Source organism: Solea solea, chromosome 2 (assembly GCF_958295425.1).
Source record: "Solea solea chromosome 2, fSolSol10.1, whole genome shotgun sequence".
NCBI lineage: Eukaryota > Metazoa > Chordata > Actinopteri > Pleuronectiformes > Soleidae > Solea > Solea solea.
Window position 1 is genome coordinate 13,985,006 of NC_081135.1, and position 24,665 is coordinate 14,009,670.

Consider the following 24,665-nt stretch of genomic DNA (forward strand, 5'->3'; position numbering starts at 1 on the left):
ACACAGGCGCTACAGAGGTACATTTCTTCATTCTTCAAGCTGTTTATATTATAAGACCAACCTAAATGCATTTACGACCTAGTATGTGATGTAAAACTTTCCAGAGTCTATATTTATTAAGGAAGAAGCCCTATACACAGTGCTAAAGATCCACTCTTGGTGTTAGTCTTTGGCTTAACATCTGAATAATAAATCAACATGGCATTTTTAAGGGAGAAAAAGAACAAACTCACCAGTTGTTGACTTGAAGAAGTGTCAGGTTTGTCTGAGTAGCAATTTGTTTCTTTTCATCCTCTGTTGGATATGGATGCTGTACAACAAGCAGGCAATGGAGGCAAGTGGTGTAAGTGTTTTATGAGCATTACACAGGAAAGAGTATGACACACATACACACACACTTACCCCTATGTGCTGGAAGAGCCATGAGCGCATGACATTGGTGGCATGTTTAGGGAGAACACCACGCTTGGTCTTAGATGAGTTGTCATCATGATTAAAGAGATTCAAGTCCTGGTGAAACTGTAGCTGGAGCTAAAGAAAAACACACCGATTTAGACACCCTTTGATTTTACCATGTCGCAGATAATTCAAATTGCAGCTGAGTTCCATACTATCTGAACGGAGATTTCAATTCTAAGCTCTCACCTAATTAGCCAAATAATCCAACCTTGTCCATGATAACAAAATGTATCATACTGTGGATAATTTGTGAGTTGGTAGTGACCAGCAGCTTGTTCTTTACTGAGTGGTCTGCTGGGCCAGTACATTGAAGGTGACTGATACCAACAGACTGAATAAAGGACTTCTAACTGTAACCAAGAAATACCAGTGCTGGTATCATCATGTGTATACTGTAAGCATGTGAGCAAAGTAAAGTAGAGGAAAAACATGTCAACATATTTTCATGTTTAGCTCTATCAAACATTGGTGATCAAGAATAATCATTAGTCGTCAGATTTCATTGGTTGTTTAATTCCTGCAAAACTGAGAAAAACACACACCAGAAACTCTATTTGAAGCTGGATTTTATCAAAATAAAATCAATACCTATATGGCTGAACATGCATGGCTTAAATTTGAAAGGGTGGACACAGGAAGTGTGGTCACAATGACTAGTTTGACAGAAGTAATTTCAGTGTTTACAGCTAATACGCTGCTGACTACAAAGTCGATCAAATAGTATGTTGGGTAAGGAGTCTTTATGAAGAATCTCCTCTGTTATGGCTTCCCTTTCATATTTAACAAAGATATGTGAAAACAGAATGAATCAGAGTACAAGCTGGGACAGTTGGACTGACTGAACATTAATTTGAAAATCTTGACAGTATTTTCTACGTGCTGCACTGTAATTGATCTTTATCTTATTTTTATTTTAAATAAACTATGTCTTTCTCCAGGAAATTAGGGGCAATTAGCCACTGTTATGTTTACAGTTGAGTCTGTTTAGTCATTTAAACTTGTTACTTAATGTAACAATTTCATGTTTTTTTTTGCATTCCTTTCTGTACTAAAAACCATGATGTCAAAACCAAGGTACATACCGAACTCTGACTTTTGCGTACCATTACACCCCTACTGTTCACCCTTGGCATTAAAATGTCTTCCACATGTCACCCCCTGTGACCCATATATAATCAAATATGGTGACTGCAACTGTTTGCAAGAAGGTAAATTATTTTCTTTCTGATTCTAAGAATGTGTCTGCTGTGAGCAAGTTTGTGAGACAAGGAGGCGAGTGAATCAAAGCACTCCACTTTCACCAATTAGATAAAATACATTTCATGGAGATCAATGTTAATAAAATAAAGTAATGTATGACCACTAATTAGTGTAATAATGCTGTGAAACTACTGCTAAATAGACATACTGACATCAGCTGAAGAGGTACTTAAGAGTATTTAATCTGTCCTGAGGACAGATTGCAGACAGTCACTAGTCACTAGTTTGTGTGTTTGGTATAAAACTAAGTCCACGGCAGTTTGACACAGCCGTGCTATGATGACACTGCCCACATTGAGGAGGTACTATATTGTAATGAAAAAGTTGCTTTTAAAAATGGTCATGAATAAATTTGAATAAGATACAACTGTGTGGCTGCTCTAATGTGTAACATGACTGCCTAAATGAAAAGCAAGATGATCTACAAAGCATCCATACTTTGTACTTAATATATAACACATTTGCAATTAAAACATTTTTATCTACAATATATTTAGTGTTAGATGAGAGTATACAGTATACAGTACCAGCATCTCAATCACAAACACTGATGTACTACCTGATTGTTTTGGACGCGTATTGTCCCAGGAGAAAGAGCCTGTGTAACCACTTGACCCTGAGGAGTAACAACTGTAACAGGCTGGTACACTGTGCCACCTGAAAATTAAAACACAGTGATAAAGTGATGAGCTTAAGAGTGAAGGCTGCAAGAATAGCTATGATCCAAGTATCCTACAGCTACATGAAAAATTCAAAGCTGCAGTCACAAAAGTACAGTACCTGAAGGAGTGGTTGTATGCCATGATGACATACCTGCGACCACCTGGGTGGGGTTGACGGCTGTCACGGTAACGTTGCCTTGCTGCAGGGCTGATGCTGGCATGACAATTTGACCCTGGGGACTGATGGTCCCAGAGACAGAGCTGGGGTTCTGTATGAAAGAGCAAGTACACAAAAAACATGCCTGAGTCACAAATGTACATTTTGGTACAAAACAAACACATTGTTTACACTGTATAGAAGTTTAGAGATGTAAAAAATGGGCAAAATGGATTAAAGGCAAAGGAAGTGGATACTTAAACATAATGTCCATAGTGTGGTATTTATCCTGACACCTGTATTTACATCATTAAGTTTCCTTTGTGTGTTGTTGCATCCTTCTAAAGCCTGATTTGACATGCCAATAATTCCTTTAATAGGTAAATAGACGATTGAATGAATTGTACTTTAAGTTGTTTTCTATTCTCATTCTCTCTTTCGCACACACACACACACGTTTACTCAGCTATTCTTCTTAGAACAATGCCATTTCTTTTCTTAATCGTTAAGCCATTTTGAATGTGTTGAATGAATATAGCTCAAATTTTCCAGAGGATATTCACTTTTGGTAACCTATAGTTTCTTAAATTAGCCTCAAATGGCTAAGCTATGCAATAACTTCTTAATATGTTCTTAGTGGCAGAAAACACCACCTTCCCAGAAACAGCTGTCAAAACATTTTTTTCCACTTTAAACGAGTCTGTCTTTTAAAACTACTTCAGCCTGAAATATACATATCAAATATTAATAAGATTTTTTGAAATTTTAACCCTTTAAAGGCCAGTTTGTTTTCACAACTCCAGTGTTTTTCTATCTAAAAAAACAAAAAAACTTCAATAATTTCTGTAAAATATACAATTCAAGGAGTATTTGGTTATTATCATTATCAGGCCCTAAGATGGGTCAATGATTGTAGCAGTGCCAGATTTAAAATTTAAAATAAAACTAACCTAATTTGTTCCTAGGACCAAAAAACAAAACACGGCAACAATTATTTAGTAGGAAAAAAATCTTTTGATTGTTATAGGAGACCTACTGATTGAATCTGCCATGACAGAAAAACGTACAATGCATCAAAATCAATGTTTCTGCCAATCATTGACCCATCTTAGGGCCTAATGTATGACTTAATAATAATTATTATCAAATTCTCCTTGAAATGTATTTCATGGAAATTATTGTAGTTTTTACAGACAGAAAACAGTGGAGTTGTGAAAACATAATGGCCTTTAAAGGTTTCAAATTTCAAAAATATTAATATTTGATATGTATATTTCAGGCTGAGGTAGCTTCAAAAGATTGACTCTAAAATAAAAAATAATAATATATGATATTACAGCAGGTTTTGGAAGGTGGCATTTTCTGCCGTTAGGAACAAATTAGACAGTTTTTCAAAAAATCTGATAAATAACAATGTGTACAGGATATAATGCATACCTGAGACTTGGTGGGGGAGAAGCTTTGGATCTGGCCTTGTACTGGGGAATATGGGCTGCCTGGCTCCCCACTCAGCAAAGTCTCACTGTTCATCTTAGTCTTGAGGCAGGCGATGTATCGGCTACAGAAATCCTTGCACAGATCACTCACCTTCTCCAGCTCCAGCAGGTGGATCCGCAACACCTGGATAGCTTTTACCATCTGGAAAACAGAGGGATAAATAATACTAAGAAAGGAAACCATTCCATTCTTCAATTTCTCATGCTGAGGGTTTAGACAACTTGACCCAGAAAATAAAATTTTACTTACTGATGCTTAAATTTAAGTTTTAAATTTCAGTATTTTACTTGTCTTGCTTTTATGGTATGTTTTTATTGTCTGTATTTCTATAGCACTTTTCTAGTCTTGATGACCACTCAAAGCTGAATCTTTCATACCCATTCACACACTGCTGGCACAACCGTCAAGAGAATGTGATGTTAAATGTCTTGCCCAAGGACACATCGGCATGTACACTAGCAGAGCATTGAACCCACAACCTTGACGTTGAAAGACGACCCGCTGCAACACTAATCTCCATATAATTAGTATTTATTTCATTCTTCTCCTTCTTCTAAAGCCTACTAACCATCTTCACTGTCTATAGGATACCTCAAGCATAACATGAAATATTAAACACACAATGTCAGGTTCAGCAGCTTAGTGACAATCAGTATTGTTTACATGTCACAAAAAGTTTATTTTTGCATTAGTCTGATTAAAACCAGAAATTTTAAATACATTAATGTTTTTTTTTAATGTGGCTGGGGGTTGAATGACCAAAAACGTGCAGATTTGGGGATTAGGCAAATTGGACACACTAAATTAACTGTAGGTATGAGTATGAGAGTGAATGGTTGTTTGTCTCTATGTGGCCCTGTGATGGACTGATGACCTGTCCAGGGTGTACCCCGCCTTTCACCCCATGTCAACTGGGATTGGTACGAGTGCCCCCCACGACCCTCATGTGGAGGATAAACTGGTAGATGAGAGTGAGTGAATGAGTTTAATTACTATTGCAGAGATGGACCCAAACCTGTCTAGGTGCTCTGCAAATGTACCACACAGTTCCTACCCCATGGTTTTGACGCGCAAAAAAACATAGCAAAATTGAAAGATACACAATGTACCGACTAGCCACCAGCTGAAGTTGTCTTGGTCTGTGACGTAACCGGTCAACCCAGAATAATACTAACAAGATAAAGGAGGCATATCATCATCTAGAAGAGTGGAATCAGACACACTTCTTCAATTAATCTATTATCCACTAATGCTTGTGACAAGGACATTTGTCCAATTAAATGGTGTATTCAAGCAACTGACTGTGGCATTCATGATTCCCAGAAGTTTCTGTATTTAATTAACTGACTGCATATCACTGTGCTGCTGACGTCAAAGGTCCCATTTTGTATGAGAAGATATTACTGGTACAAAATGAAAGATGATATCGGTTGTGGGTTTGATTCCCAGCTCCGCTAATCTAAATGTTGATGTATCCTTGGGCAAGATACTTAACCCCACGTTGCTCCTGACAGCTGTGCCGTGTATGAATGGGTATGAAAGATTAGGGATAGAAAATGTGTGAGTGAATGAGTGTGAATGGCAAAACTGTAGTGTAAAGCAGCTTTTTGTGGTCATCAAGACAAGAAAGAGATATATACTGTAAATACAGACCATTTACCATTACATACGGAGTAATGGCTTATTAGCTCCACTGACCTTACCCCCATTTTGGTCGAGACATAACTGAGCCACACAGGATGCGAGTTGATGTGCTGGTTATAGAATTGTTCCTTACAGCATGTGCACATTTTATGCTTGTGAACATTTCCTTGCACTGATGAGAAGACAGGGAGATGTTTTGGACTCATTTCATTTGCAGGTGGAATCCTTTATGGACTGTGGGGAATGGGTGATCTTATGGGTAATGGTAGATGATGGAGTAACTAAAATTGTGTTTGAAGTGCTTAATAAACACACAGCCGTCTGAGCAGCACGTAGTTGTCAGCATCTTTAATTGCTAAGGCTTCAATAACACCAGAGTAACCCACTCATTTCAGCCCTGGAGCAGCTCATTCATTCTTTGAATAAGGTCCGGGAGTTTGCCGGCAATAAGTGGCAGCCATAGCACAGTTACACCAGGTTGCAATAATCTAACCATAAATAATCCAATTTGCATGAAGTATATTGAAAGTAATTAATTTGTATTTTTTTTACCATAAAATAAAGGTGCATCATAACAAAAAATGTAGGAGCAGCAGGGAGAGAAAGGTTACACCGGTGTGGGCGCTTTTTCACGGTGCCAATAGAAGATACGCGAAAAGCAGTATGCAACACTTGCAAAGTCGAGGTAATACGAGGAGGATGCCACGTCAAGTCATTCAATACCACAAATTTGATTTTGTCATTTGAAAAACCTAAGTATACAAACAAAGGCAGGAGGCTAACGCTGCTAACGTTTGCCAGCAGGCAAACGCTGCTAACGTAAGAAAGCATTGTATTGGGAGCCCAATACAGCAAGTACTCTACCAAACGAAGACATTTGCCAAGGACAGCGCGATGGCTATGGCAATAACGATCAAGGTAATGGAAATGATTGCTCTTGACGACCAGCCATTTTTCATAGTGAAGGACTGAGTATTCCGGTGGTTGATAGAGCATATTGAACCCCTCAGCAACCTGTCAAGTCAGCGCTACTTTTCCAACGTTTTTGATAATTTTGATTTAGCCTTTTTCCCAGATTTGAGTTTTAATAGACTGGACTTGAGCTCAAAACATGTTTTGCAATTTAATAAATGTCTGGTTGCCATGAATACTGGCAAGTTTGATAAAGTAACTTAGTCAGGGTAGTATTATTTTGATTTATGTTCATGTTTGTAATTTATGATCTAAAAACTTAGTTTTTAGAAAACATTTTTGTAGTTGGTTAATTGTGTTTTATGGTAGCCCTGTAACCTTGTTATTTGGAGGTGAAACATGTTTTGAAAATAAAGGAAGGCATTCGAAAATTCAGCTGGCATGATTTTCAGTCTGAACAAACTTTTATCATCTCAGAAACCTTTTTTTTTTTTAAACATATATCGATATCGGTATATCGGCCATAACAGCAATATTAATATCGGCTATCGGTAGTGGCCAAAATTTTCATATCGATGCCTCCCTACAATTTTTATAACTTAATTTCTTTTAACACATTTTGGTGCTCTATGAGTGTAAACATAACTTTTTTGAAGGTGCATCTAGGGGTTAATGATGTAAGATTTAAAAAACAAACAGACAAAACAAATAATCAAACACACACACAGAAATCTAGGAATTTCTACCCTGATTTGCAGGGGTATCTCACCAAGTTGTCAAGTTCAGGGTCCTCACTGAAGAAAGGCTTGCCCTCTTTCTCCTGATTGCGAACAAAGTTCTCAATGTCCACATCAAAGCTTGCTGAGGTAATGCAGTCAGTGCTCATTGTGGACTGTTCGCACTTCTCAAACAGCAGGGCCAACAGAGGGAACAGTGGATGCCTATGAAAGGAACACACACAACAAACAATACAGTAATTAAAAATTAAATATTGTTGTGTGGCTTCCAAAATAAGTTGGGGGCAAATGTCTAAAATCTCATAATTTAGTTGAGTCGAGCTAGTTTCCACTAGCTTGACTTGTGACATATGGCTATATGTCATTTAAGCCACTACAATAACAATAACAACAATAATATAAACACGCCCATTATGTAGGGCCATGTTCAGGGCCTAAAGAAATCATATTATTTGGCACTTTACTTGAATGCCTCATTGAATGTTTCTAATCTTTTGTTCATGAATGCAATAAACATTTTGATTTGTGAAAAAATCGTACCAGACAATCTTGATCTCAATTCAAAGCAAAAAAAATTTGATACAATTTTTTTCCAGAATCATGCAGCCCTAAAGTTGTCCTTTCTCATAATATTCCCTAAAAGGAAGCATGTATAGGGTGAACAGTATAGGCTCGACCCTGTGGAACGGCATACTTAACTTTTGTGTGCAAATACATTATCATGTTATACATTAACATGAACAAATGGGAATCTATCTATCATCATAAGTATGATCTAAAACAGCAGACGGCAGTACCTGCAACCCCAAGAGTCTGCTCCAATCTCTGCAATAGATTATGATCAATGGTGTCAAATGCAGCACTAAGATCTAACCACCACCAGAAAGACCATTGTCTGAGGCCAAGAGAAGGTTGTTGGTAACTTTAACTAGTGCTGTTTCTGTGCTATGATGTAATGCAAATCTTAAAACACGGCATTACTGTGCAGATATTCCATTTAATTATAACTCATTTGCAACTGCCTTTTCTAGGATTTTAGAAACAAAGGGAATATCGGAAATAGGTCACTAATTAGCTAAGACATCTGGGTTGAGGGTCACTTTTTTGAGAAGGGGTTTATTAACTGCAAAGGCTTGGGGTACAATCTGATTTAATATGGGGCTGTTAATTAAAGGAAAAATTGACAGGTTGTGGTTTGGATGATGATACTAATGATGTTAACTCTGGGAGATCTATAGGGGAGAATCTGTACATCTGGTGCTTCTAAAGCTGTAATAAAAAAATAATCTGTACCACTTGGAGAGAAGGTGATTTTTTTCCCTCTAATTGATATTATTTCAATCACAAAGAAGCTCATCGTCACTGCTCAGTGTTAAAGGAATGGATGGCTCAGTGGAGCAGTGACTCTGTGTCAGCCTGGCTTCTGTGCCAAAAAGAAACTTTTGATTATTCTTATTATTCTTTTTTTCTGTTACAAAACCATCTTTCCAGTCAGCACTAGTTGGGGACAGTCAGCATGGCAAGTTGGTACAGAAATCTGTTAGTGTTTGAGGGGTACAGACTCGAATCGTCAAGTATGTGAGAGTAAAAGACCTGACCTCAGTCACAGTCAATCGAACAGGTTTGAATTTTTTGAGGCGACTCTGGACGCAATCAGGTAGTGTGCACTAATTACTGACCCAACTCTAAACACATACTGCCAATAAAGAGTAGATGGGAAACAGGACATGGCGTCAGAAGACAACAGGAAGTATCTTAACAGATATCTAAACAGTGATGATATCTAAGCAATGATCGTCGACTCCTCCATGACTTTACCCATACTTTCTTCTTTGATTTCTCAGAGCAGATAGCTGCACGAATAACAGCAACAGTGAACCGTTTGTCGTCCATGTTTGTTTGCCCTTTGCACTATCGCTCTTGCAGACTCGCGAGAGTTTGCACGAGAGTTGTCTCCTTTATCAGTAGTATTCAGACATCGACCGACTGTAGCGGTATTTTATGTCATTGTAATTTATTATCGTACAGTTAAATGTCTCTAAATGATAGTCGGATAGGGAAGGGTTCTGGGAACAAAATATTACAATTTTCGATATTTATGCCCTATGTCAGAACAAGATCGATGGTGTGGCTAAGGCAGTGGGTTGGTTTATTGACATGTTGAGCAAAACCAATTGATTCCAACAGCGAATTAAATGCAGAACTCAAACCATCACTCTGAATTATGCACAGGTGATTCTAGCCGATACTAAAATGTGACGTTGACAGATTGCCAGCCACTGATTGGCAGAGTCACTGAAAGAGTCATCAGTATGACGTCTGACACAGGAATCAAATCGCACAATGCCAAATTGTAGATCAGTTAAGAAAACTTAAAAATCCAGAGAACACGCATTCATTTCCAACATTTAGCAATGTGCCAGTTTAATTCGTTTTTTTTAAAAATTATGATTATTTATTAGTTTTGATGGCCCCTCCAGTTATTTAGTTATTAGTTCTAGTTATTTATTTTTTTATATTTTATGTAATACTGGAGAAAATGGAGATGCATCAACCTAGTGGTGTGTGATGTATCTCAGGCTGAGGGACAAACATGGACAAGTCATATAATTACCCTTAAATGTTCCTAACCTGGAATATGATTTACAAATATAACTTATCTCTGCTCAGATTTCTGATTTGAACAACAGATATAATTGGTAAAAAAATAAAACACTATTTTAAAAACAGTAGTATAATACAGCGTCTTCATTTATTTAAGTCAACTAATCGACAAATGCAGTCAACTCTATAATTATTAATTATTCACAGCAGATACATTTGGACATGAATCAGTAGAACAAACACAGGCTTGACTAGGTCAAATAAACCTGGTTAAGCTTCTTAACTCTCCTCTTTAATCCACAAATGCTAAATCTTCAAAACTAAACCCTGTTTAAATATTTTGAAGAATGTGTTGAAATTACTTATCTTACCTAAAAAAGCTTCAAACATATCTACATATCTAATTATATTATATTATATCGTATTTTGAATTGTTATTATTTTGGAATACATTTCATTTATTTATTCTTTATTGAATTTGTGTTTAAGTAAATTTAAGTAAATAAATAAATAAATTAAGCTCTGGGATAGCCTCAACCGTGAAAGGCATTTGTCAGTTGCATGAGGAGTCGATGATTCGTGTGTCAATTGGGACAGCCCACGACACAGTCCTGTGACGTATTTTGACAACATCCTGGCGATGTATCTACAATTGGGAGGATCCAGGCCCAGGGTCACAGCTAGTGACTTTAGTGAAAGTGATGCCAACAGAAGGTGATAGTAATTATCAATTACAAAACAAGTGTTTGTCCAGTGAATTGATTGCAGCACTAGCTAAATAAGAGCAGAAAATGGCCACTTGTAGAGAGCAGGAGTAAGCACAATGCAACATTAGTGGAAACAGTGACACAATACATTATCACTGCACAGTGTATCAATATGTGGTGGTTGGGGTGGGGGGGGCTGAAGTGTCTTGCCCAGGGACACATCAGCACAAACTAGGGGAACCAGGGATAGGAACCCTGACCCTCCACTTGGAAGAGGAACTGCTCTACCACCAAGTGTTTCAACAGCTCATACACAACCACACACAAGTGGGAAAATGCTATTCAGCCTAAAGGTTTAATACTAGGTCTGAATGGGGTCCAAGTAAACAATGTGAACTACAATGAACACTTCCATTCCTTTTGCACACACACACACACTTTTGGATTTCAAATGCGTCAGAGTAATATGAAAGTCACATGAATAAAGGGGAGGACTTAATGGAGATCATGTGAGGTTTTCTTAGAATAATTCAGTTTCTGGCCTATCTTTAAATAATGTCGATCCATCAAAGTAAACAGAAAAACAATAATGGTGTTGCTCTGCTCCTCTCTTTGTAAAAACACAAACACAGATGGAATTTGATCTACCGATATATGGAGGCTTTGTCCACATCCATGGGTGTCTGCGGCTCTGTAGGCACTGGGCTGGGTGCGTCTGCCAATGTCCCTTCAATGAACGTCTGCTCTGAGTCAGTGTCCACTTTTACCACACCTTGCATCTGCAGATAAAGAAAATTAAACAAGTGAGAAAGACAGCAAAAAAAGAGACAGAAAGAGGGACAGAAACAGAAAAGAGCTGAAGAGAAAGGCAGAGAATTAAAGACATCAAAACATCATGTGAAGACCAAGACTAGCTGGAGGGCAAATCTTAACTGAGTCTTGCTTCAATATGAACCCTTTAAAAAAGTCATGAGGATGTGGTTTGATCACTGTGCAGTTTTCTTTAAACATGAGTATGGTGTTTTGTTCGCTGTGATAATAAACATCCAATCCTGTATTAATCACTACTTAGCGACAGCAAAAAGTAGGGCTGGGTGATATGGGGAAAAATAATCACTATACTTTTTTATATCATAAAATATGGATAATATCACAATAGTAAATCGAACCAATATTTATAAACTCAGCAACCAAAGGAAATTTGTGTTTGGTTGATTATTTCTTCGTTTTAACGATGCTTCTTGGCAATTAATTAACCCTTATACCATTTGAAACCCTGTTTTTTCCCCTTTAAATGGTGCCACATTTGTAAGGAAAATGTGTTTGTGGGTTGAGCAGTAGAGTATGAGGGTTGTGCCCACTTGCCAAATCTTCTCTGCCAATGTGAAACCACTTATTCTGCTATTGACTCTTGTTCGGTGTTGTTTATTGGATTTGATAATTGAAGTCTTAAGAAACCACACATTGGCAATTTAACAATTTATTCATTTAACAAATAGGGGCACCGTACATAGCCACAAGAGCATGGCACCTCCTCATGCTGGTCACCAACTTGGTCACACACTGCTGTGGGATGTCATTCCATTCAACCAGCATTTGTTGCAAGTCAGCCAATGTGGTTGTGTTGGTCACTCTGGCACAGACAGCACGCCAAAGCTAATCCCCCAAGTGTATGATGCGGTTGAGTTCAGGACTGCAGGCAGGGCATTGCATCCTCTCCACACCCAAATTCTGGAGGTAGTCTATGATAAACCCCACTCTGTGGGGTGAGTATTTTCATATTAAAGGATAGAATTTGGTCCCAGACTGTGGCAATATGGGATTTCTACTGGTTGCAGAATCTCATCTTGATATCTCTCTGCATTGAGATTGCCTCCAATGATAACAAGCGATGTTTTTCCAGTGAGGTAGATGCCACACCATCACACTGCCTCAACCAAAAGCTGTTGCCCTATCAGTGCAGCAATCAGCATAGCATTCTCCACGTTTTCTACACACTTTGACACTATGATCTGCAGGCAGAATCTGGACTCATTGCTGAACATACTATTCCTCCACATGTTCAGGTTCAAGAGACACCTGATTGTCAGCACCTGGGGTACCAGAAGCTCAAAACAAGAGTCAATAGTAGAATAAGCTGTTTGGCATTGGCAGAGAAGATTTGGCAAGTTTTTCATGGGCGAAACCAACATACTCAGCTATGCTGCTCAATTCACAAATGCATTTTCCTTACAAATGTGGTGCTATTTGAAAGGGAAATAAACCGGCTTTCCAATGGTATAACATTAATGAGCATTAAGAAGCATTATTACAACAAAGAAATAATCTTATAAACAAATAATAAATAATCTCTAAACAAATGTACTTACTTTTTGTGCTAAGTTTACAAAGCTTGAAGGTAAGACTGGACGATATGGCTTCTAAATATCTGGATAGGTTGTTTCTCTGGGCTCATGAAAAGTTTTATTTTGAGAGGTTTGTACTTCTTAAAGGTGAGTGACAATACACTGTAAATACACTTAAAATATTAAAATATATACTGTTTATGCTTAAATACAGTTATAGCTTTCATTTCAGACAACAAAAGTTTTTTTTGGGCTTTTAATGTTAAATAAAAGATATTTATGGGTGTTAAAAACCCTGTCTATAAATATGGTCAAACGATTTAAATATACCTGTGTTGATTCCATGTATATTGAGTCAATACATATGTATTGATATCATATCATTGCAACAGCCTTTAAAACCAGGAAAAGTCACTATGTATTGAAACCACAGGGCAGATCTAATGGCTACCCTGTCTGGTGTTATGACTTGATAGTAATTATGAAAATAATCCAGAAAATAAATGTAGACGGTCACACAAATGTCCCTTCCTGCCAGCAACCCAGGATGCCTTTCAGGAGCATAAATTCCATCTCCTACCATGTGACTGACACCAACTATCGAGTGCAAATGGGCTAAAAAGTAATTACTTACTTGAGGTGTAAAATTCTCATTAGTCATATTTTATTTTCAGCACAACACCCTCAAATGTGACATTTAAATAAGGATGGTTTGTAAGCAATTGAGCGGATACAGATATACTAGGCATGAAAGGGTTTTATGTTATAGCTACATTTTTCACACAGTGATATTTGCAGTGGCATACAACAGAGGGACACGCAGAGTAGCAGAAGAAAACTGGAACTGGTGTAATTGCATTACATTTTCTTGCTAAATGTATTGCTAAACACATCAAATCCATAGACTAAAGAATAGTAAATATGTTACAACATGATACATTTAGGTAATTTTATTTCAGTGTCCCTTTTGAGTGTTGTGTTTATATGCATTTGGCAAGCACACAAAAGGAGCAGTTAAAGCATGTCGTGTTGGCTACAAGATCCAAAAATCCTCCCTCTCACCCACCTGCTGCTCGCCCTTAGGGTACATGTCTATGGAAAGCGACTGGGCTGCCATCATGTTCACTGCAGATGCTGCAAACACTGGGGCATTATAGAGGGCGGGGACAGGTGGCGAACCTACACAATGGATATAGTTTCGGTTAGACTACCCTTGAAGGATGTCCATAATGTCTCTGATAACAGGACTGTCCTGATGCCACACTTGTAAGCTTTTTAAACTAGGATGGTGTGGTCAAGGCAGAATAATATATAATATGACACTAAAAATACAGATACTAAAACATTTAAACTTAATTAAAAGAAACAACTTACAAAATTAAAAATAAAACTTACACACGTATTTACAATTTGGCGGTTCAAAGTGCTTTTTAAACAAGGAAAAAATTATATGCAACATCCGCTAGATATGTAGAACTGTTGAAATCACGAAAACAAAAAAAGGAAAAAAAAAAACTACATCTGTGCAAATCAATTCCAACAACAATACACATTACTGCCACAAAACTTGTAAGGGATTGCGTTAACACGTACGCATTCACTCGACTCTATTAAAAATAATGGGGACTATTTGCTATCACTGCTGCATTATTTGTGGGCATGTGTTAACGTTGCGATACCCCGTAACTAACACTATAAGCCACCATGATGTTAGCTTTTAGCCCGGTGCTAGCTACAGGATACTAAATATGGCGGTAGGAATTACAGTTTAAAAACATTTGGACAAACACAAGTTAACCATCCTCCAGTTGGGACAATAATATAGTTATTTACAGATAAAGCCATTCCGTTGGGGGTATGCCACAATAATGAACTGACTAGCCTTAAGCGCTAAAACCAGCGTTAGCTCGCCAACCTGCTCTAAGGTTAACCCGAAAGAGCAACCGTATGGCCGTGCTACGGCTAACTGTTCGCTTATACGCGTTTCTCATGCTGGTACGGTACGTCCAAAATGTAAGGCGCCATGTTCAACGAGAGAATTGAGAAACAAAGCTAAAAATAATAATAATAATAACCACGCTAACGCTAGCTAGGTCTAAAAGATACTCCGCTGCGGATTGATACAATAAGGAGCTGCCTGCCCGTGGAAGAAGACAGCATTGATAGCTTTCCTGTTGCGTTAATGCATTATAAAGGATTATGAATTTTTTTGTCAACTGTGCACAGTAACTCGGTTGAAATGAGTAAAAGATAAACTACATGCACACCAGGCTAGCCCGGTCGATCATCAAAACCTCCCCACATCAGTCAACCAATAACGCGGAGACAGCTGCCCTATATCTCGCACTGTGCGTTTCCACAGTCCTCCTCTGCCCCCAAAACGCCGACATATTTTTTTACCCCCTCCCCTTGAACACAGGGCTTTTTTTATTCTTTCCGTAGCTGTGCCGCCCCTGTTTCACTTCCAAAAGCATACTCCGCTGCTCAGACTAGGTCCGCGGTTCTCGCCCTGGGGCAGTTTTGTGTGCGGCCCAGACTGCTTGATTGATAGGGAACGGAAAAAGAGGGATTTTGAGTGACAGCTTACCTGAGTGCCAATCTTCGTCACACTGACAAGCGGCTGCAGCAATCGGACCCGCAGTTGTCGCGTTGCGTCATCGCGTAAGGGCACGCAGGGGCACTCGACTCATACATATTAATGAAGTAGGCGGAGACATGACGTTTCTCTGCGCCCAACTGTGGCGTTTGCTCTCAAATGGCGCTTTCCGTGCCGTCATTGCTACGTATTATCTTTAACTTTTCGATCATATATGTATATTTAATCAAGATGCGCACTTTAACACACGAACTTAACAGGCAGATTGCTTGTAATATAAAACCCATGTACTGAAAATAGTAATAATTAAATTAGAAATGAGATAAAGCAGTTTCCCACTCTTCAGCTCTATTCATGATCCCCCCCGAGGCATAAAAGAAGCTTTTGATCTTTGATGGTTGCTTTACACACCTATTCCTCTATGTACCTCAAAACAGATTCACAACAGGCAAAATAAAGTTTGTGAAATTAAATACAACATTTTAACAGCTGACTTTTATTCTGTGACAAGTGGAGGGATATTTATAAGCATTATACAGATTCACAGCAAGTCTGCCTCCTCTAGTGTCTGGGTGAGGGTCTTCCAGATGAAGGCTGAGGGAGACGGAATTTGGCCATCTCTACATCCAGGTCAACGAATGTGAAGGGGGTGTAGCTGTGGTGCTGGTAGTTTTTATAAGTGCTGTTGTCAAATGGATCCTCAGGGTCTGGAGGTGCCACTTTTTGTTCTGGGGAGAACAAAGGGGGCATGTAAGAAGGTTGAGTCTCATGATGAATATCTCAAGTCTTCCTGTTGTGCATTAAAACATAACATGGTTAACCAAACACAAGACTGGATCTCCTCTACCTCAAAGACTGTAATTCATATCAGACATAAGCATGTGTGGTAAACTATAGAATAATAAGAGAAAATTGGGCTAACATTGAAAATATTTGGAAAGTTTTTCTGTTTTTAAAGGGACAATGCATTTACAAATTCACACAGTTGACAAAGGCAGTTCATAATGGAGCAGTTCCTATGGTGGCCTGTATTACCCCAACAGTGTGGAGACACAATGCTGTGAAAACCCTCAAGGCACATGTTTGTGAGAAGAAAGCATGTGATGGTAAATGTGCCCACAGACAGTAAAGAAAACCCATACCATACAAAAAGAACAACATTGCCAGAAACATGCAAAAGCAGTGTTGTTTAAGCAAGATTTAGATTAGACAAAGATTTATCTGCTTATATAAAAACTAATTTACGTTTAAGACTAAATCTACTGGCGTGTTTCCACCAGCTTGGCTCGCCTCGCCATGGCACAGTTAAGTTACGTTTCCACCAGCACAGTACCTGGTACCAGGTTTTTTTTCTAGTACCTGCTCTGGCGAGGTTCCAAGCAAGCTGAGGCGATACTATGCAGGACATCGCCAGACTGCCGGCCACTGATTGATCGGAGTGTTATCACAGGAAGAGTGTGACATCCGACAAGAATCAAGCCAAACAATACCACCCTGGGGCATTTTTGTGTATGGCCCAGACTAAAGTTTTAGGATCGCTTTTTAACTAATCTACAGTAGATTAGTTAAAAAGCAATCCTAAAAAGGTGGTTTAATCTCCAACAATTACCAGGGAAATCAAATAAAATATTTAACAGAGGAACAACTGCTTTACAAGTCACTAGTCGTTTGTGACACCACCCATGTACAGCAGGTACTATTATAAAACCTAAACTGTGCTGTGGCAAGTCGAGCTGGGACCATAGTGGAAAAGGGACAATACTGTTCCAAATTCCAAAAAACATATCATACAAAGGGGAAAAAAAGCATAGACATCCACCATCAGAGAAATACAGTCAAAAACAAACTTTTTAACCCAAAGTTTTCAGGTGATTTAGCAATGTGAGGGTGAAGGCACTCTAGGAAGCAGTTCAGAGAAGTGCTGGAGAAATGGTTATATTTGGGATTTCAGTTTGTGAAACTCACTGCTAAACACTGAACAGTAGCTGCTCATGTTATGACTAATGGCTTATTCATGTGTGATCCTGCTTGATATCCATTCATCCAGCTACAGTCAGGGAGAGAAGGCCTTCAGCACTTTGAGACCCCACATAAACTATTCAGAGTATAAATTCATAATGTCATTATGTTACTGGCAGGTGAAAACCTCAACAATTATAACAGGAACTGGAAAACTTATACAGATATTTGTTGAGACCACCTGCTTGAAAACAAGAAAATGCAGGACAAACAAACCATATGGGTAACAACTACAAACATATGCCCTTTGACATTACTGTTTGTAATAAATTTACTTGGGACAATGAAACAAAAATGAACTGCAACCATATCATTAATGGTTTAACATTAAATAAAAAGACACAACAACAATGGGTGAAAGCAAGAAATGTATTAAAAAATTAACTAAATATGAAAGACATTTTGTGAGGATGAAGAAGGATTTGGAAACTGAAGAGATGAAATGAGGGGAAAAGAAGATAGAAAGGTGGTAAGTAGTCTGCATTTATATAGCACTTTTCTAGTCTCAATGACCACTCAACATTGCTTTACACCCATGGTTGTGCCACCTGGGGCGCCAGAGATCACATAGGTAGGGGGGCTGGTTTTGACTACAACTGCTGTTTTTTTGTGTATGAACTTTTTACTTTATTATTTTTTGTGTGCAGTGTGGCCTGGACTGGGGTTCGGGTCAGGGGGGCTGGCTTGTCCTGGACACAAGCAAGGGGGGCTTCAAGGAAAAACGGGTGGGAACCACTGCTTTACACTACTGTTTTGCCATACACCGATTCACTTACACATTAATACAGCGCATTTATGTTCAGCGTGTTTTTTTAATCACACATCTTAACCATTTACATGCTGCTGGCACAGCAGTCAGGAGAGATGTGGGGTTAAGTGTCTTGCCCAAGGACACGTCGCAATGTAGACTAGCAGAGCTGGGAATTGAACCCACAACCTTAAAATTGAAAAAAAGAATTGCTCTATAAAACACGCATTAGCCCTTTTTGATGTTGTAACAGGTCAAAGTAGAAAAAGCACAGATTTAAATAATCAAATGAATGATAGCCGAGTTCCATTCAGTTTAATGGTGCATGGTGACTGTCACACTGACCTGTATCAAATGAAATTAACAGAGCTATTGTTACTGTGATGAGCATCATCTGTGTTTGCCTGCTGTGACAAATGTTACTGTAACTACGATCATAGGTACAGTAGTGAAATATAGGAAAAGCAAAGAAAGCCAATTAAACACACACACACACACACACAAAACCAATGTGAGGGATGTTTAGATGTCATAATGATACCACACAGCAAAATCTGACATTTAAAGAATTCAGGCATGAGATTTTAAAACACTGTCAAACTGAAGACTTACAGCAACCTAATAGTTCACAGCATGTGTTATAACAGATAAAGAAAATGAGGGTTAACTGGAGAGGCTTAAAGATTCGCAAAGAAGAGAGAGAGAGAGAGAAATTGAGATTCTGGAGGGAAGGGTGTAGTGTGTACCCTCAACTGTTGCCTCCACATGTGGATCCGCTCCAGCACCTTCAGCTATGACTCGGGCAGGGTCCATCAGCTCCTCAGTGCTTTCCATATGAGTGGAATCATCAGCTGCATGCTCAGCAGCGGCTTCAGTGGGGGCAATTTCAACTTCCAAAGGCTTGGCAGCAGCTTCCACAGGAGCAAATGCAGCTCCTTCCACATGGATCTGAGCAGAATGAGCAGGTTCTGTACTTACAGAATTATGACATGGATTTTTCTCTGGACTTGCAACCTCAGCGACAACTTCAGCTGGAGTTTCTCCATGAGTATTGGGGACAGCTGGAGTTTCTCTATGAGTATTGGGGACAGCTGGAGTTTCTCTATGAGTATTGGGGACAGCTGGAGTGACCTCTAGAGTATCTTCTGCAGCAGTGCAGAACACAGGGGCAGAATCCACCAACTCCTCAGAACTGTCACTAAGGGTTACTAAGGGTGTCTCCAAAGTAGCTTGAGCTGCTTTTACAGCTGATGTTACAGCTGTAAGTGGTGATGATGAAGACGTTTCTTGTACAGCCTCAACAGCATAGACTGGAGTATATTTGTGTTTTGAAGGAGCCTCCTTGTTATCTTCCTTAGTGCCATACTTCAACTCTGAAGTGACTTCGTGGGCTACCGTCTCTTCTTTCATAGCAGACTCTGTCATCTTTGGTGGATAGGTCTTGGTTTGTGTCTTTGCTTCAGACTTCTCGTCATCAGAGTCAGAATCAGAGTCTGAGTCTGAGCTGGATGATGAGGAGGACGATCCATCAGCTACTGGATCATGAGGCTCTGAGGAAGCTTTGGTGGTTGGGACTGCACCCTCTGAAACAGAGCTTGCGAGGGGCTTATCTGCTGGTGTTGTGTCACTTACAGTTAAAGAAGGGTCTGAAGCAACGTGAGAAATATCTGGGTCTGGAGCTAGATTCGAGGAAGTGGCTGTAATGTCTTCCATCTGTGGCACAGCTCCAGCTGGTTCACCAGCATCAGTGAGAGGCCCTCGAGCTGCTGCTGCTGCTGCTGCTGCTGCTGCTGCTGCGGAGCTGGACACTGGTTCAGCTACACCTAGATATTGTGCTGAGGAAACCTCAGGCTTGGAAAATCTAACTGGGAAGGCAACTGCAGTCTTGTAGGCTAGCAGGGTTGCTCGCTCATCTTGAGCCCCTGCTGCTGACAAAAATGGTAAATGGGACAAAGCAATTCATATTATAATTTTTGCATCTACATAATGTGTTGAACACAGAACAAAATTTGAAAAGATGTAATTACTACAACATAATATTCAGTTATCAAAATCCATAAAGTTACTGCAGATTGTATTGCCACATTTTTTATGCACATTTTCACACTTGGTCTTAACATTCTATTATTCTGTGTAGAATGGATGATTGGAGTGACAAAATATAGACCTTATGGCACTGTTTTCCCCTGTAAAACAAAGTGGCACGTTAGGGTTTAAAATCAACATAAAAAACGTAAGCCATTCATAAACACACAGTATCTATGATTTTTATATAATTAATACACAATATCGACCAGTTATTAACACTTTGAACATAAACATATGGCTTACTCTTGTTTGCAGCCTCAGTCTTTGTGGTTGACTTTGTGGTGTCTTCAACCCCAGAGCAGAACATCATAGCTGGGTGACTCCTCAGGATGCCCCAGCTCTCCAACTGGAGACACTGCACAAAAGCACAGGCACCTTTTAATACGAGTGCCAGACAGACACAAGATACAGGAATTCATCATGAAAAAAAAAAAAAAAAAAAAAAGTGTACAGTAGGTAGGTAACTTTTTAGATACTACTATCTGTAGTTAATGTAAATCTTCTTCTTTTGGCTTAACTAAATTAATACAATGCATGTTTCCATTAAAAAGCCAGAGTCTAACTGTGCACATAAAGGTCAGTCAGTCATCATCTACCGCTTTATCCTCCATCAGAGGGTCGCGGGGGGTGCTGTGCCAATCTCAGCTACATCGGGCGATAGGCAGGGTACACCCTGGACAGTTCGCCAGTCCATCGCAGGGCCACACACAGAGACAGACAAACAACCATTCACTCTCACACTCACTCCTATGGTCAATTTAGAGTGTCTAATTTACCTATCCCCACATTGCATGTTTTTGGACTGTGGGAGGAAGCCGGAGAACCCGGAGAGAACCCACGCACACACGGGGAGAACATGCAAACTCCATGCAGAAAGGCCCTTGTTCCAACCGGGGCTCGAACCCGGGTCTTCTCGCTGCAAGGCGAGAGTGCTAACCACTACACCACCGTGTGGCCCGCACATAAAGGTACCCAAAATAATTTGTTGACCAGGTTGAAGGTACAATGTTAGTTAAGAGTAAAAAAAGTTATTAAGAGTAATTGAAGAACTATGTTATTTAACCCTTGAAGTAATGAACCATGAACTAATGGGCTTGTCAGGCCCAGTCACAGTCATGTGATGGGAATTAATTACTATTGTCTGCCCAAATAATATACTTCAAAAAATTACTTTGTGCAAATGTATTACAAATACCACACCCAAATTTAAATATGACAAAATTATTTCTCAAAGGCCACAATTTTATTTGAAAAACTTCCAAGTAAATGCCCAAGTGCATTTCTCACCAATCATGCATTTTTTTTTATAATAAAAGGTATGATGAAAGACACATTTATATGATGCAAAATCAAAATCTACAAGCTAAAGACAATATTACATACATATTTTCTGTCCTTGAAGTGAGCATCTGTATCACAAATGTTGGCTAATGCACACATTCTGTTACTTAGCAGCAATTGTTGATTTTAATTATTTAAAAATGATCTTGTCCTGATGGAGTTTATATAGATTTGTTTTTATAATGTGTGGTAAAATGTCATTGTGATTCCTGTGATTTAAAAAAATATATTTTCTTTAAATCTAAAAGTAAATATTTTTGGCCACTACCCAAGAACTGTTGCACATTAGAAATTTAAGCAGTGCCCATTTATTTTGAGATCAAATCTCCTGATTCACTGAGTGAAAATACAGGACACACTTCATCACTTAATATCCTAACCATCAACCCGCAACACTGTTCTTACCTCATCCTACTATAGTCACATAGGACACATAGTGTATACAATACTGTTTAAACAGCGTTGTTGTATCCATGTCTGACAAAATCTGAGAACTTGCTTTAATTATAAAAAAAACCCATTCAAACCGATTAATCAACTACACATGTAGTTGAAAATGTATTTAGGAATTGATTAACAATCAATTAATCGTTGCAGCCAGACTTGACACGTTAAAATAATTTAATTTGGTAATTAATCAAAAGCCCTAGTAATCAATAACACCTCTTCAACATTTTAACATATATACGCTCTGCAAAGAACATTTTCTAAGCGCAAGTCACAGAAGGACTTTCAGACAAACTAATGAGCAGTAGTTGATGTCAGAACATACAGCTGGAGAGGCTGCCATCGTCAATACCTGGCGATTATTTGATAACATCGAGCTCTTGTTCCAAACACAAAATATTAATTTGAAAGTCACTTTGAGTGACGTTCCTGACAGATGTATTGTATGACTTGTCGTCATGGCCTTTATACAATATATACTAACTAAGAGCAGTATAGTTTAGTATAGAGATAGTTTAGCATGTCAGGTGAGAAGGTTGGCCGGAGTCCGGAAACACGGGTCCGCCATTTCCCAAACGTTTCACCTGCGCACTCTTTGCTGTTCTCTCTTAACAAAGTACTCGAACAGGTAAATGAAACGGCTAAACTGTTGTTACCTTGAGAGAACCTAGACGCCCTAATCGCAGTAAGGAGGTCGCCATCTTGTGTTGCCAGCATTAAGTTCCTGTCGTAAACTGACGTCTTCTTCTTCTTTTCTGAGGTTTTATGGCGGTTGGCAAACAACGATTTGGTGCATTACCGCCACCATCTGGTATGGAGTGCGAATCGAAACGTTGAACTATCGAACTGAACTATGACTTTAAAATTAAAAATAATAATTATATATATATATATATATATATATATATATACATATAATTTTATATAAACAAAAAGGCAAAAAAACAACATATATATACATATATATATGTATACATATACATACACATGTTATTCATACACACACACACACAGACACACACATACATTCTATATCCTCCCAATCGAAGAAAATGAAATAATATTTTGAAACATTCACTCCGGTTTCTCTGCAATACATCTACCAACTCCAATTCCTCATCATTTCAACTTTTGAATCATTACCTCTCTTTCCCTTTGATATCTCTGACATTGTGTCATAACATGCTGAACTGTTTCATCCTTCCCACAGTGATCACATCTGCCTGTATTGTATTTATTGATTCTGAATAGTGTGTTGTTTAATCCTGTATGGCCAAATCTGATCCTTGATATACTATTTTCCTCTTTCCTGCTTCTTTCCATGCACCTAGCCTCTCCCACTTTCTTTGGATTTTGAAAAAACACCTCCCTTTCCTCTCCTCCTCCCATTGTTTTTGCCATCTCTCCTTTAGTTTTTGTTTAATGATGCTCTTCATTTCTGTTTTGCTTAATTTTATTGCTAAGTCTATACAGGTATGTCCTGTTGCTGCTTTTGCCACCTTATCCACTATTTAATTTCCTGAAACCCTGATGTGTGCTGGTACCCATAAAAATTTAACTGAGTCCCATCATCTGAATTATGATTAGTGTTGTTTGCTGCATTTCTATGATGATGTTTTATCTGCTTTCAGAATGACTGAACTGTAGGTTTGTGAGTTATAAATTTGAGTCTGAGCAGATTATTGTTTTCAGTGGTTGTATTTGTTCCACTCACTGGACAGCTAATAAAATAGCAATACGTTTTCCTGTATATGCTGACAATTTATCACTTATCCGTTTTTGTTTTTTATTTGAAACTCTGGTATGAATACTCCTATTTCTGTTTTTTGGAACAGGTTTTTGATGCATCTGTGTATACTTAGATGGACCCATGATAACTGTCTATATAAGCTTGTATTAACTGTGGGTTCTAGCTCACCATACCTTTCTTCTCTAACCATGTAAAATCTATGGTGGCATCTGGAAGCATCCATGGCGGTATTGTTGACAGTGGTACTGTTGTATGCTGTATTGGTCTACTGTAAGTTCTGATGCTGTTTGATTGATTGTCCATCCAAAGCTTTTCTTGTTCCCTTTCTCCTTTTCCCAACATGGTTTTAATGTATCTTGTGTTGGATGATTCTAATTATGCACCTGTAGCCTGGTCCAGTAATTTAATGAGTTCTGCATTCTTCTTAGTTCTAGTGGCATTTCCCCCATTCTATTCTATATGTCGGGGTTGTCTTAAAAGCTCCTGTGCATAATCTTAAAGCCTGATATTGTAGTGTGTCAAGTTGTTTGAGAAGTGTGCTTGCTGCAGATCCATATACCACACAACCATAATCTAACACTGATCTCAGTAATCCATTATGTATAGCCCTTCTAGCCTTTCTATCTGCTCCCCTTTCCCTACCAAGTAAACATCTCATTATGGTCAATATTTTCTTACATTTGTCTATTAAT

General features: G+C 38.6%; 2 protein-coding genes across 8 annotated transcripts in view; both read right to left on the reverse strand.

The window, feature by feature from the left end:
* pknox1.1 (pbx/knotted 1 homeobox 1.1) overlaps positions 1–15,656 on the reverse strand; it is a 23,557-nt gene extending 7,901 nt beyond the window's left edge. Inside the window, exons 1-9 of one of the 6 annotated variants that reach the window (XM_058621372.1) lie at positions 15,572–15,656; positions 14,051–14,163; positions 11,288–11,418; positions 7,361–7,532; positions 3,976–4,176; positions 2,500–2,650; positions 2,279–2,376; positions 403–531; positions 234–310 (exon numbers count right to left, since the gene is read on the reverse strand). In XM_058621372.1, coding sequence (XP_058477355.1) covers positions 234–310; positions 403–531; positions 2,279–2,376; positions 2,500–2,650; positions 3,976–4,176; positions 7,361–7,532; positions 11,288–11,418; positions 14,051–14,104 — 1,013 coding nt within the window. In that variant the 5' untranslated portion in view covers positions 14,105–14,163; positions 15,572–15,656. The other 5 variants (XM_058621394.1, XM_058621363.1, XM_058621380.1 and 2 more) reach the window with 5 other exon arrangements.
* A 378-nt stretch (positions 15,657–16,034) lies between these two features.
* ndufv3 (NADH:ubiquinone oxidoreductase subunit V3) lies at positions 16,035–22,975 on the reverse strand. Of its 2 annotated transcripts, none has more exons than XM_058623187.1 (4): positions 22,880–22,975; positions 20,679–20,790; positions 19,094–20,275; positions 16,035–16,308 (listed from the first exon to the last, which is right to left on the reverse strand). In XM_058623187.1, the coding sequence occupies exons 1-4, from the start codon at positions 22,922–22,924 to the stop codon at positions 16,142–16,144; spliced, it is 1,506 nt and encodes a 501-aa protein (XP_058479170.1). In that variant the 5' UTR covers positions 22,925–22,975; the 3' UTR covers positions 16,035–16,141. The 2 variants fall into 2 exon arrangements, with proteins under 2 accessions (XP_058479170.1, XP_058479171.1); XM_058623188.1 differs by having other exon boundaries at positions 19,094–20,272; positions 22,880–22,939.
* Between the last annotated feature and the right edge of the window lie 1,690 nt (positions 22,976–24,665).